Source organism: Vulpes lagopus, chromosome 19 (assembly GCF_018345385.1).
Source record: "Vulpes lagopus strain Blue_001 chromosome 19, ASM1834538v1, whole genome shotgun sequence".
Taxonomy (NCBI): Eukaryota; Metazoa; Chordata; class Mammalia; order Carnivora; family Canidae; genus Vulpes; species Vulpes lagopus.
The window spans coordinates 47,055,197-47,068,648 of NC_054842.1; the positions used below are offsets into that span (position 1 = coordinate 47,055,197).

Here is a 13,452-nt window from a genome sequence, read left to right on the forward strand (position 1 = left end):
CACAGACAAAGAGAATTAAAATCTTTCTCAATGAAAAGGGCATCAAAATGTTCTCACCCTTAAATACAAATTTATTCAGAAAACAAGTACCAAATGTCTAGGTTAGGGATTAGGCAAATAACGATGAAAGAGGCTCTTGTGAAAAGTCATTATTAGGGTGCCAGCCATCCTGGTTTTCTGAAGGTTGAGGAGTTCCTCGGGATGCAAGACTTTTAGTGTTAAATCTGAGACAGTTTAGACACAGAGACATAAACACGTGGAGACAGAGGAATAATTATGATGAAACATCATGCGTGTTTTGATAGCTTTAATAGAATTCTATCTGTCCGTGTTGGATACATAGGCCAGATTCTAGTCTATTCAATGCTCACATCTAGGGGATAGTCCATGAAACCAGCAGGCAAATTGTCTCCCTCCTAATCTGCAAATTTCCCTGCTTTCCTTTGCACAATTTGTGACCGACCCTATGGTGAGGAGTACAGAGTCTTCATCGAGGCTCTCTGGTGGAAGCCGGAAGGCTCTCATGGGGCCTGGACCTGCGAAGCTGATATTAGGACAACTTCTAGGTCCTCAGCCTTCATCTCATTTGAAGGTGACCCTATTTTATCATTCTGGACTTCTTTATTTCTTTGTGTCTCTCTAGGTACCCTTCCATCTCCATTCTGGAACTCTGGGAAAGGATGTCTCAGACTCCTGGACAGGTACCTCCAGGAAGGTGGGGGGAATGGGGATGGGGTCATCTTGCAACCAGACACAAAGCATGAAACCGACCCCTAGAAAAGACGTGTGCTACTTTGCCACTGAATGCACCGTTCTTTCTCTCAGGTACTTGCACTCCCCACTGTGCCATCGCTACTCAGTATTTCCCATCAGAGAGTAAGAAGGTACTTCCCTTCAGCACCTTTGGGAGGCCTGGCTTACTTTGTCTTTTATATCGTCTGTTTTCTAGAAGGAAGAATATGACCCTGATGGATGCTGGGAAAGCTTAGCCACACAACTCTCCATGTTTATATGCAAGCTGCACTTCTTTAAATCTTAAAATTCTGCTTAGAAGAACTAATTTGTGCATGGTCTCTTTTATCCATTAGCAAAAATTATTGAAAAAAAAAGATCGCTTCATAAGAAACAAAGAAAATAAGGTTTTGACACCTTTTAGTCAATATACCTCTATCCCTCCTCTCTTTCTTTGCTGTGCAGACATGGCTTTCCCTCTTCTTATAATGACTTCTGAGCCCTGAGAGATCCATAAATGACTTATGTTAAAATGCTGAATTTCCATTTACTCCAGTCCTTGAGTCTGGGCAGCAGCATGGGGGAAGGAAATACATGATACGGATGCAGACGCATCTGGGCTTGAATCTTGAGTGTGTCCTTTTCTCACTGTAATAACAATAACAATAATAGTCATTAAATGAACAACAGTAATAACGGTTAACTGTGGTGTTACTATTTATTGTTGACTGTGTGTCAAAACATATGCTAAGTTCCCCAAGTTCATTACCTAATTTGAACCTAGCCAGTGAAGGTTAAGCATTAGCATGCCTGTATTCTAGATGAAGAGAGTCTTGCATCAGGAATCTTCATTATATCACATAGGTAGCAGTTATGTAAGTGTCTGTTACCTCATCCATAAAATGCTCAACATAATATGACAGTATGTATCCTATTGTGGAGTTTTGGATTAGAATGCCAAGCACATGTATTACGCAGAATGAGATGGAATGGAAGTTTTATTTGGTTCTTTGAGTTTTGGTTTTCCTTAGATAAAACTCAAGATCCCTGCTTTCTAACATAATTCAACTGCTACTTTGCATTGGCCTGGCCACAACGTGATATTTATGACGAGCTTGCTTTCTGGAGCTGCTTTGTAGGAGGTTGCTGATCTTAGAGTTCTTTCTTCATATTGCTTCTGAATTTATCTTCACAGATTTGGGTGAAAAACCTTCTTCTCCTTATGTTTCTAAGTTAGTAATGCTGTAGCAAAAACAAACAAAAAATAGACCTTAAAGATGAAGGACTAAATTTTCACATATCCATTTTCACTAAACAAGGTATTCTTGATAGAATTAAACTCATAGCTAACAAGGGATTTTTAGTAACTGTAGTACATTATGGATATTTTATTTTGGTTTCTTTTGAATTTTGTTTTCAATATACTTAAAATCAGTCATAAAGAGGATAGAAAAGAAAAGGTGGTTTGCATTGTATTCTACTTTTATGTTTTTTATATCTGACTAATATTTATTGTTTCTTCCAAAACTGTATCCTACATTTTTTCCACATTTTTAATATTTATTTCATTTCTTCCAAAACTGTATCCTACATTTTTTTTTCATTTGTAGAAACACTTAGAAACAAAATAAGGTATATTCATGGTACTTTAGGTGATTAGGAAACAAGAGATTGTCCAAGCCATTGTCCAAGCTTGGAAGCTTCTATTTTCTTGGTGTTCAAACTGCTTTGGCAAGTTTAAGGAAGACTTTTAAAGGTATTTTTTTTTTTTTTGTCTACCATAATATATTCTCAGTTAAAAACATTTGACCCATATAAACATATGACTCAGATGTAAATATAAATACAACCTCCTATTTCCCAATCACTTATCTAGATTATCACTTTTATCAACTGGAGTATTTCACCATCCTCCTCCTATTTTTTTTCCCTCCTCCTATTTAACACATACGTTACTTTAAACATTTTCATAGCGGCAGGACAATATAATATTTCATGGATTCTTAATACTAAGGGAGGAAGACCATGTCAGAATAATTTAAGAGTTTTTTTTTTTTAATCTTTATAGTACCCCTTATACCACATACCTCCCCTCCCCACATACACTGCCTGCCCTCTTAAGGATTTGATGCTTTGCTCAAGGGGCACTTGAGCATCTCAGATGAATATAACTCCCACTGTGAGTCATCATTACTAATGAAGTTAGTTAAGGAATATGTTCCTTGAGGCTGGAGGAGAGTAGGAAATCACCAAAGTAAAAGAAAGAGCAGAAGTCTTCTAGTCAAACATATCTAATTTTAGACCTCGGCTCTTGGTAGGAAAGTCAAGACTTATGAAGCATCATGTTTTTTAACAGACTTCTCACTATGTGATGATGGACAAAGTCCTTATTCTTCCCTGATCTTCAGTTTCCCCATTAGTAAGAATTGGTAAACTAATACACAGCTCATAAAATAGTTGTAAAAACTGAATGAAAACAGTTTTTAGAAACTCCTAGCTCAGAACCTGGAAGAGCATGGATAGGCACTTTTTTTTTTTTTTTTTTGAGTTCAATTTGCCAGCATGGATAGGCACTCAGCATGACTTCTGTTTGAGCTGGGTCTCAAAGAGTCACTTCATCCTGTCAACTTGTCTTCCCAAGTGAACACACATAAACAGAAAATTTTTCAAAAGATCACTTTATTGCCAGGCAACATTATACATGCTAGAAAAGATTTGCACTGAGTTGTTTCCTGAGGGGAAAAAGTCAGTCAAAAATTTTAAGAGCTAGAAAGGAAGAGGAGAATTGTCCATGGAGGTAATGGCAACTGATGATTAGATAATGACTGAAAATGAGCTCAAAGTGTAGGGCAAATGAATCTATAGGTCTGTACATGATTGGTTGAACAAGTCTCATTGTTCTTTGGCCTAGAAAAAAAAATCTTCACTTACATTCAGTAACTATCTGACTTAGCACAATTACTAAGATCATGGTTCTTCAGAGCATTAGTGTTAGAACAGTTGATGTGAAGTACAACGTTCAGCAAGCAATACTAGTGATATTATAAATCCAAAGTGTTCATTTTACATTCCCCCTCTATCTTTGCAGGAATCCCCTCAGTAATGCGGAAGGACGTGCTTATCCAACACAAACACCCAAAGTCCATCGGCTGTGATTCAGTTTAATTAATTATCAACAAATAGGACAAAATTCCATTAGCTAAAGTTGTATATTAACTAAGACAAAACCTGTATGAAAGAATAGTTACATATTAAACAGAAATTTCTCTAAAAAAGTGTATTTACTGACTCTTCTTCAGGGCTCCTTATTTGAAAAAAATTTGGGCTGGAAAGTGTTACTTTCTCTGACACACCAACACATCACTCTTGCCCAAACAAGTGACTCAGTGTAATCTTTGCCACAAGCCTTTATGATTTGCATTTTATGTAACTCTTATATTTATCTTACTTCATAAATATTTCAAAACTTACAGAATTCCTTTAGTCTCCTCCCCTCCTCAATGGGGAGTGTTGACTTGAACATATGGCTCCCCAGGGAGATGAGCTCTTTGAAATCAGAAAACATTTTCATCTTTGCATTCCCAGCACCCAACACCATGTCATTCACATTGAATGAAGGCAGCTACCCTGATGTTGAATGCTGGTAGAGGATTTGGTTGGGTCTTGAGAGAATGCAACTTGTTTGGAATAACCAATGTGGAAATGGAAAGGAAAGTTAAACGGGAGCAAGTTACTGAGCAGTATTAGTGGAAGTTTGAGACCACTCTTATTTTCTCCCTGGGAATTCTATGTAAATTATAGAAAAATAAAATTATCATGGGGGGATTTCATGAAGAAAAAAATCACACGATTTGTTAATTCTGATTAATATTTTGATTTCGTCGTGGTTTTTCTTTTAACTCTTTAGATATGATTTCCTGTAGAGATGGACAATAGACAGACTTGATGTGCTATCAAGTAATTGAAGTGTTGATTATACTTTAACCCAAATGCACTATTTATCAAAGTCCTCTCAGCTTTCTTGAATGATTTATTATGCCCAAAGTAAATCTGTGTCCCAGATGGAACTAAGTATGGAAAGACAAGCTGATGTCAGTACGTCCCCTGAGAATAGTTAGAAAAGGACAGATACAGGTGGGTAAAAAGAGATGCAAGTCCTGGAAGTTCAAGAGATTTTTTTGAATAAAATAAATGGTGACACTCTATGGATGTAACCAGCTCCTATGGATTCCTACTTCTCATTGATTTGCCGACTTAAGAATAAAGACCTCAGAGCCATTCCCCTTTAAAGGGGAAAGAGAAAAAATGAGTGGGAAATATCAGAAAGGGAGACAGAACATGAAAGACTCTAACTCTGGAAAATGAACTAGGGGTGGTGGAAGGGGAGATGGGCGGGGGGTGGGAGTGTCTGGGTGATGGTCACTGAGGTGGGCACTTGACGGGATGAGCACTGGGTGTTATTCTATATGTTGGCAAATTGAACACCAATAAAAAATAAATTTATATATACAAAAAAAAAGACCTCGGAGCCAGAGAATCAAGGCTAAAATGATAGCTTTGGAAATATATAACCATGTGACCTTGGGAAAGAAAGAAACCTTTCGCAATATTAGTTCCTATGTTCTAGTGTCAATATGAGAACCAAGTGAGGCAATGTATTTAAAGTGATATGATGATGAAGTCACACATTTTAAATTCGGCATGAAATTTTCTTGCTCCAGAAGTAGACTCTTATGGACTTTGACTAATTAAAACCTTGGGTCCCTTAGCAATCCAAACAACTTACATTTTATGATACTCTCATTTTAAAAGATAGTTTGCAGGTCTCGTGGATCTTAACTACTTCTGTGTGGTACTAACACATGACTTTCTATCAGCGTCCTTTTGCCAGCACTAGGTCCATAACCTCGCTTAACCTCAAGAGAAGGGATCTAAAAATTGCAAGCGCACATGCCTAGTGAACAGTGAATGTCTCTTGACACTGCTTTTTGATTTTGTATGACCGTAGCAAGTTACTTAATCTTTTTAATCCTATTTATTTACCTGTAATCTGAAGACAGGGATAAGTGAATATTTAACATGTACTTGTGGAGGAGGACTACTGGCTTCACTCCATCCTATTGAATGAACTTGTACAAGTTTCTGAACTTTCCTCTGCCTCAGTTTTTCTCTCTCGTGTGACAATAATACTTTGGAATTAAATAAGATTTAATTTCTTTTTTTATTTTGGTCCACTTGCTTCAATCAGAGTAAGTGCTCAAAAACTATTAGCTCTCTCCGTGATTATTGTATAATTTTAACATAATTGGCATTATTCATGGATAAGTTCAATTGTAGCAAGATAATAAAAGCAATATGAAATACACATGACCATATCTATCTTACTTTGTAAAAGCTCTCAATACCTTCAAAATATTTGTTGATTGTCCCCCACTATGAGATTTGTTATTTGAAGCATATATTGAAATTCTTGTAATTTATTATGGCCTTTTCTTTAATAGTTAAAGTATTCTTCACCTAGTAACTGTGCAAAAAGTGTCTGTTCACTGACTGCCTGGCAGCATAAGAAGGCTGTCGGATATGACAAAATTTGCAGACAATACAGTTCTTTGTACTTTTACTAAGTATAATCGTATCTGGCCAGCCAACGAAATGATAGCCTGAGCAGTAAAATATGTGTTTGGGAAGTTAGATAACACCTTACGATGGTGCCAAACGTGGGTGTAAATTTCAGGAGCTGAATATTTCAGGTATATCTAGTGTGTTGCCAAGTCAAGAGAGCAGAAAGGAACCATCATGGGAAGAAAGACTATTTTGCTTCTGATCATGGGGGTCTTCTGGGCATATTATATATATATTCCTCTCCCAGATAATATTGAAGAGTCATGGAAACTACTGTGCATGACCACGTATTTGAAAATTCTAACAGATTTGGTAAGTATAGAGTTTTATTGGCTCTGAATATTTAACATTTTAATCAGGAGAAAATAATTATTTGCATTATCGTTTTTATAAAAATTTCTACTGTTTTGGAAATTTTGTTCTTATTGCTTGCTTGCTGATGCTAACACCTTTTTTTTTTTTAATTTTAACTATTTAATGCAGATCCCTAACAGAATGAGTATGGAGGAAGTAGTCAAGTAGCTTTCATTTAAAATATTAAAAGACGAAACGTAACATTTAAATATTAAAAGACAGGAAGACAAAAATATCTTATTCTGAGCCACAGAATTCTATGCAATAATCTTGTATTCAGACATGAAAATGCATTTGTATTGAAATATTCGTAAACAAGTCAGCTGGTAAAAAGCCAAGGGAAACTGGATGCACACAATTTCCAGTTGTAAAAGTGTGAGCTACTAAGGTAACAGGGTAGCTGGTTGGCTGACTGCCCATGGTGTCCAAGCTGCCCCTCGAAGATCTGTGGTTCTTTTCTAACAAGGCTCATTCTGTGAAATTGAAACCATTCTTTAAACTCTCCTTTAGACATCTCTGTAGTAAATTGCTTTCTGTGGCAAAAAGCAAAGCAAAATAAAACATAAAATGAAATAAAAGTAAGTCAAGGACAGTTAGCCTGGGTATTCAACCTCTGGCTCATTATTTCTTTCCTTGCATTTTTTTTAAAGGTTTTTTTGTTTTTGTTTTTTTAAGCTCTCTTCTGGAATTGAGTGTAGCTCCAAATAAGTGCAAGGCATGTCTTACTTTCATTTTCTTTTTAGTGATTTGATCACTTGTAATAATTTTGCTAGCACATATGTTGTTAGATTTGGGTTAGTTTCACTGGAATAGAGTTTCAAGTCTTATTTTTTTCTAAGTTATTCTTGAATTATATTTAAAATATTTATTTTGGAAAGGAATTTTAAAAAATAGAATATTTTCATTCATAGTTTTGTTTTCTTTTATTATTTAGATTAATTATATGTACATATATACTTACATATACAAATATATATACGGTCGTCTTTGTATATTTCTAAAATGATGTCATTTTTTTCTCCTAGTACTTTTTCATCTTTTTCTACATTTTCCCCTCATTTTTTTTCTCATTTCTATCATATATAATACCTTGGGCTTCTTTTATTTTGATGTTTACTTATGAAATTATTTTTTCCCTCTTATATTCCTTTTCTAATTTCTACCAGTACCAGATTTTAGTCACCCTTCCTTTTGACAAGTGATCACCTCCAAATATCTGTCTATATCTTCCATGAATATGTGTATTTCTCCTTTGTGATATTTCTTCTTACATAATTTTAAAAATCCATTCTGCAATATTGTGTAATGTATTTCATCCACTTTGAAGCAACTTGTTTCTAATTTGTTTTCTTCATGTGTTGGAAACTGTTATTTTTCTTATAGTACCTTGTACCTTGCATGAATATCATATATATACAACTTTTATATTATTTCTATTTGACTGAGATGGTTTTTATTGGACAAACTATTACAGGAATGTCCTGGAGAACAGAGGTAGGGTCAATATATTTTTTTTTCTTTCAGTTTTTGTGCTATGACACAAAATTGCTAAGTTTATACATATATACTTATTCTCTTAAGAATGAAAGAGTCTCACCAAATCAGAGATTCCCACAAGCAGGATTAAAACATTATAAGGCTTGACAGTGAGAGAAGTAAAGAAAGTCAGAAATTACCCAGGAAGGTTTAGAGGTAACTGGTATCTTTGTCATTATTGATTTGTTGTTTTCTCTCTTGTTCTATGTGGTTTTCTACAGAAGAAAAATGTAGATTTACCTTAAAGCCTTCACTCCGTTTTTTTAAAGAAAAAAATGAGTTTATTTATTAAATACATCAGATTACCATAGAATGTGAGATCTTTCCAAACCTCTGTGAAGTCCAACACACATTGATGAAGTAGCCAGTTTTTTGCCAATCCTCTTTTCCTCCACCAAAAATAAAAAAACTCCAACAGTTTCTCAGTTGAATTTAATGCCATGGGGTCATATTTTGTGCTTTGCCAATCAATTTGAACTTAAGATAAAGAGTAGTAATTCAAACTTTTGATAATTTGGAGATGAAGATAAATGGAAGCCATTGAATACAATCAACTGTCAACTTATTTGTGGTGCAGCATTATGTCCTGGAATAGAAATATCAAATATAGTTAACTAATATGCCAACTCTAATAGATTGCTCAGCATTACCTTGAAAGGAATAGGAGATTGCATTGAGTCTTGGTAATAAATAACATTATTGTCAAATAACATAATACTGTCAGACCCACCTGGGTGAGGGATTACAAACATTTGTGAAAAGTGTTTTCCACCATTATACCAGAATGTAAGGTTTTCCTTAGCTGCACTGAGACAACTGGAAGCTTCCTAGGTTTGAGGCCATTTTTAAAAATACCAGGTTTATCATCTCTGTTCTTTGTCTATATTTGGCATTGATTCCTCTAGCTCTGCTGACTTCTTTTTGCTACTGTGGCCTCAAAGATAACCCTGGTTGGCCTTTAGGGGGTGACCATTTTGAGGACCAAAGGTCATTTCAGTTTCCAAGTTGCCAAATGCCTATCCTTCCTATGCAAAACCCTAACTTGGGTGCAGCCAATGGCATAGGTACTGTTTCTTATCTTTGAATGATCAGAAATTCAATTTTATTATTTTTCCTTCAGGGGCTAGATCTATCTCTGTATGAGAGATTAAGATACAAGAAATAATTTTGTCCATAAATTGAAGGATATAAATTCTAGAGTTGGTCAGAATTTTCCTTCTTTGTTATCTGATATTTCAAATTTACATAAAAAATTCCTTTTTAGGGTATAGAGTTATATAAAGAGAGTAAGTGATCTGAGAAGATATGTCCGTTAAGCTACTGCTCTCATTCATCACAGTTCACTAAAGGAAAGACAATTAAAGAAACTATAAAACCTTTGTGATTCAATTCAGACTCCAGGGACACTGTACATTATTTTTAACACATTGGTAACTTCTTAGTCCTTTTCATTTTTTAAAAAATATTTTATTTATTTATTCATGAGAGATAGAGAGAGGCAGAGACACAGGCAGAGGGAGAAGCAGGCTCCCTGCGGGGAACCTGATGTGGGATCCGATCCCAAGACCCCGGGATCACGACCTGAGCTGAAGGCCAATACTCAATCACTGAGCCCTCCAGGAGCCCCACTTCTTAGTCTTTTGTTATATATTTATTACACTTCCTAGTAGGATCCAAAAGCTTGTAAGATTATAAAGTCTCATCTTACAAAATTTTATACTTAGTACTGTCTTACACAGCATGGTATAATTACTATTTTTGTAACAATTGTCATCTTGTATAAAATAGATCATTTTCTATCATTTTAAAAATATTTATTTGAACTAACCAGTCTCATTCTTAGCAGATAAAATACTTGGGTCTGGTGATTTATGTTTTAAAATTGGGCCTTGTATTTTCTCTATTTAGCTTTGATTTAAAGCCAGAGGGCCAACTAAATTAGCATCATTTACTTTTGTGACAACTACTTTGTGTCATAGGTTGTACAAAGTTTTAAGTTCTAATTTGTAAAAATTAAATAAATCTATGCTTATAATCTATTACTTTTCTATGTTGACATTTAAAGTCAGCAGCCCTGATGTTTATGGGATTCCTTCAAACATTTTTATTAATTGGTTGGAATGGTGTACAAAAATCATACCCAGCAGAAACATGGAGGATATTATTCAAAGCTCTGTGCAAATAATGTAGAAATAAAGAAGACAGAAGATGGTACACTGGAGGCAGGAGTCTCCATCCCTTGCATAGTTGTAGGGAGGAGCAGGTAAGAGACAGCGAAGTGTTGGGGCGCATGGTCAGCATATGTGATGCTGTCTGTGTGGGAAGTATATGCAGAATATGGACAAGACTTGTAGCATACTTGTAGCAAGAATGATTGGTCTCCCATAGCCTTTTAAACATGGACTAGGTGGGACGCCCGGGTAGCTCAGCAGTTGAGCACCTGCCTCTGGCTCAGGGTGTGATCCTGGATTCCACATCGAGCTCCTTGCATGGACCCTGTTTCTTCCTCTCCCTGTGTCTCTGCCTCTCTCTCTCTCTCTCTCTCTCTCTCTCTGTGTGTGTGTCTCTCATAAATAAATAAAATATTTAAAAAAATAAACATGGACTAGGCATTTGCAGTTCACTCTGCATGAAATACTACCCTCCTGGCTGCAATTGTAACATGAGGGCAGTCATTTGTTGGAAGTGTATATGTTTTGTGATGGGCCAGACCCAAGGTGACCAGAGAGTTAAGTTTCTGCCCAATTTCTTATACCATGAAAAGTTCCATGAATACTAAGGGATCTTGGAGGGCTACATCTGCTGTCACCCTCTGTCTTCAATGGCCCTTTTGTAATGATGCTCACTAAGGGACAGAATATTAGCTAATCATGAGTGACACCCGACTCCAGAGTCAGACTTGGGCTTGAGTCCCATATCCAGCACTTATTGCCTGGGTGGACGTGAACAGATCTTTTAACCTCCCCTATCTCAGTGTACTCAACTGAATATCTGGGGATATAGTACTACATAGCAGGTCTTAGTAAGAATCGAACGGGTACAAGCACAAATCTGGCAAAAATTAAAAAACAATAAGTATAGTGTTATTTATATCTATCTCCATTCAACTGCCTTTGGTATCACTGGATGTTTGCAATTTTACAGCTGGATACAATTGCATGAAAAGTTTCCAGCTGAACGTTGGCAATACTGAATAAAATAAATATCGCGAATCATGTTCAAGTCAAATTTCTGTAAAAATACCTGTAAGTTTTATAGAGATAGATACAGACAGAGCTAGGGATATGCATATGAATATAGATTTGGACTTGGATTAGACATAGATATTAATAAGATCTATATAAATACATATAATACATTATATACATGTGAATATATGTATTATGAAACTGTTAGTATTTATCAATCTATCATCAATCTGTTAGTTGACTGCATGATGTCTTTTATCCTTTCTTTTGATTATAACTGACTTTTTTAAAACTAACTTTTTAACCTCAGGAAAATCTAATAATTCCACAATATCATAACATTATTGATTTTGGATCAAATTCTACTGCAACATTAGACTAAATAAAACAGGATAATTACTGGAAATGACCTTCAATACATGAATTAGAAAATTAGAAATGGATTATTATCAGTGTAATTCCCAGCTATTTCACAATGCCTACAATTTAAAAATTTTTTAATTTTAATAATTTCTTTGGTCATTATATTTAATGATATATGATATAAACCATTTATTTTGTTGTTAGCTAGTTAGAACACATTAAGCTGCTTGTTAATACTCTTATAAAGAAAGGAGACTATGTTCTGAAAACAGCTCCCCACAATGCAGCCTCAACAGAGCTTCCCAGTATAACTCAGTATAATTCAACCGTAAAGCTTAAGAAGGTTAGTTAGCTTCGAGATAATGTCCAGGTTTTTGTAAACACTCTGTCATTCGTTTATTTCAGGCTTTTGATGAAATTGTCTTGCCTCTCTTACTAAACCTAAAATTTTTAAACACTCATAATGTACAGATTTAACAGATTAAAAGCACCCATCACATACTGTCTCCATACTGATCCCCCTCCTCTCCCTACCTGACCACCCTACTCGAAGTCTTTCTTTACTCTGTCTTCTATTATAGGTTCTTTATGTGAATGTCCATTTTTTTCCAATGTCCATGAAGGTGAAAATTCTATCCCAGGCATCTTGCATCAATACATTTTCTAGCACTGTACTTTGCACACACTGAACCAATGCAGGATATTTTGTGAAGTTATATCACATTCACTTACACTGAAGAAACTTGCACTCCAGGGACTCCCCTGATGTGGGCCTGGGTCCCTGCACAGTCTTCATTGGCATCCTGACTCCTTTCTGCTTTCTTCTCTAAGGGACCCCAGGGGGGATTGTTGCTCCTGGAACTTTTTTAAAAAGATTTTATTTAAAAAAACAAAACAACAACAAAAAAAAACAAAAAAAAGATTTTATTTATTTGAGAGAGAGAGAGAGAGCCTGAGCAGGGTGAGGGGCAGAAGCAGAGGGAGAAGCAAAGTACACCAAAGCATGATATACCTAAATATGTGTTTGTGTGTATGTGTGTGATGTATATATCCTCATACTCACATGTATATTTTTACTCATATACACAGTCATATATATATATATGCTCATGTATAAACACACACCATATATACATATATGATTAAATGCAAATATATTTCTATTTCATTAATACATGTTTATTAAGCAGAGCCAAACATGAGAAGTTTATAGGACAAAAGTGGTGCAGATGACTAGCGAAGGAGTAACGCATTCTCATTGGGAATTTGTACAAAGTGTTGCCATTGCCTAAAAAAAAAGCAAGTCAGGATCATTATCGCAGAGAGCGTATAGTGACTTGTAGAAGAGGAATAGGAATATATTTGCTCAAAATCAGAAGTTCCTGAATTCCTAACAAAACTTGCCTCAACCTCCCTACCACACCCCTAGTTGCCCCAGACCTTTTGATCACCACTGGATCTGCTCTGGGACAGAGCAGTTTGCAGCACAGCCTGGACCTGGGGCAGAGCTTTCCTTATCTTTTGTTCCCACTAAAATCCAATGGGCTGAGTTATCAGCCTTACTTGATAAGTAATTGAGAGTATTTTGCTCCCTTAATCTGAAGTGAGTCATGGAGCATTTTGCCCCTTTTTTAGTGGTGAGGATACAAATACAGCA

General features: G+C 35.7%; 1 protein-coding gene and 1 long non-coding RNA gene across 4 annotated transcripts in view; one reads left to right on the forward strand and one right to left on the reverse strand.

Moving 5' to 3' along the window:
- Positions 1 to 13,452, reverse strand: part of LOC121478613 — a 14,333-nt gene continuing 881 nt past the window's right edge. Inside the window, exons 2-6 of one of the 3 annotated variants that reach the window (XR_005984556.1) lie at positions 12,528 to 12,656; positions 8,551 to 8,830; positions 8,385 to 8,459; positions 1,502 to 1,974; positions 1 to 1,380 (exon numbers count right to left, since the gene is read on the reverse strand). This is a non-coding gene — a long non-coding RNA (uncharacterized LOC121478613). Of the gene's footprint in view, positions 1,381 to 1,501; positions 1,975 to 8,384; positions 8,831 to 12,527; positions 12,657 to 13,452 lie in introns of all 3 variants that reach the window. The other 2 variants (XR_005984555.1, XR_005984557.1) reach the window with 2 other exon arrangements.
- The window catches only part of AADAC (arylacetamide deacetylase), a 24,213-nt gene continuing 17,090 nt past the window's right edge, over positions 6,330 to 13,452 (forward strand). The window contains exon 1 of the mRNA XM_041733734.1: positions 6,330 to 6,666. Within this exon, the coding sequence (XP_041589668.1) occupies positions 6,529 to 6,666 (138 nt within the window). The 5' untranslated portion in view covers positions 6,330 to 6,528. The remainder of the gene's footprint in view (positions 6,667 to 13,452) is intronic.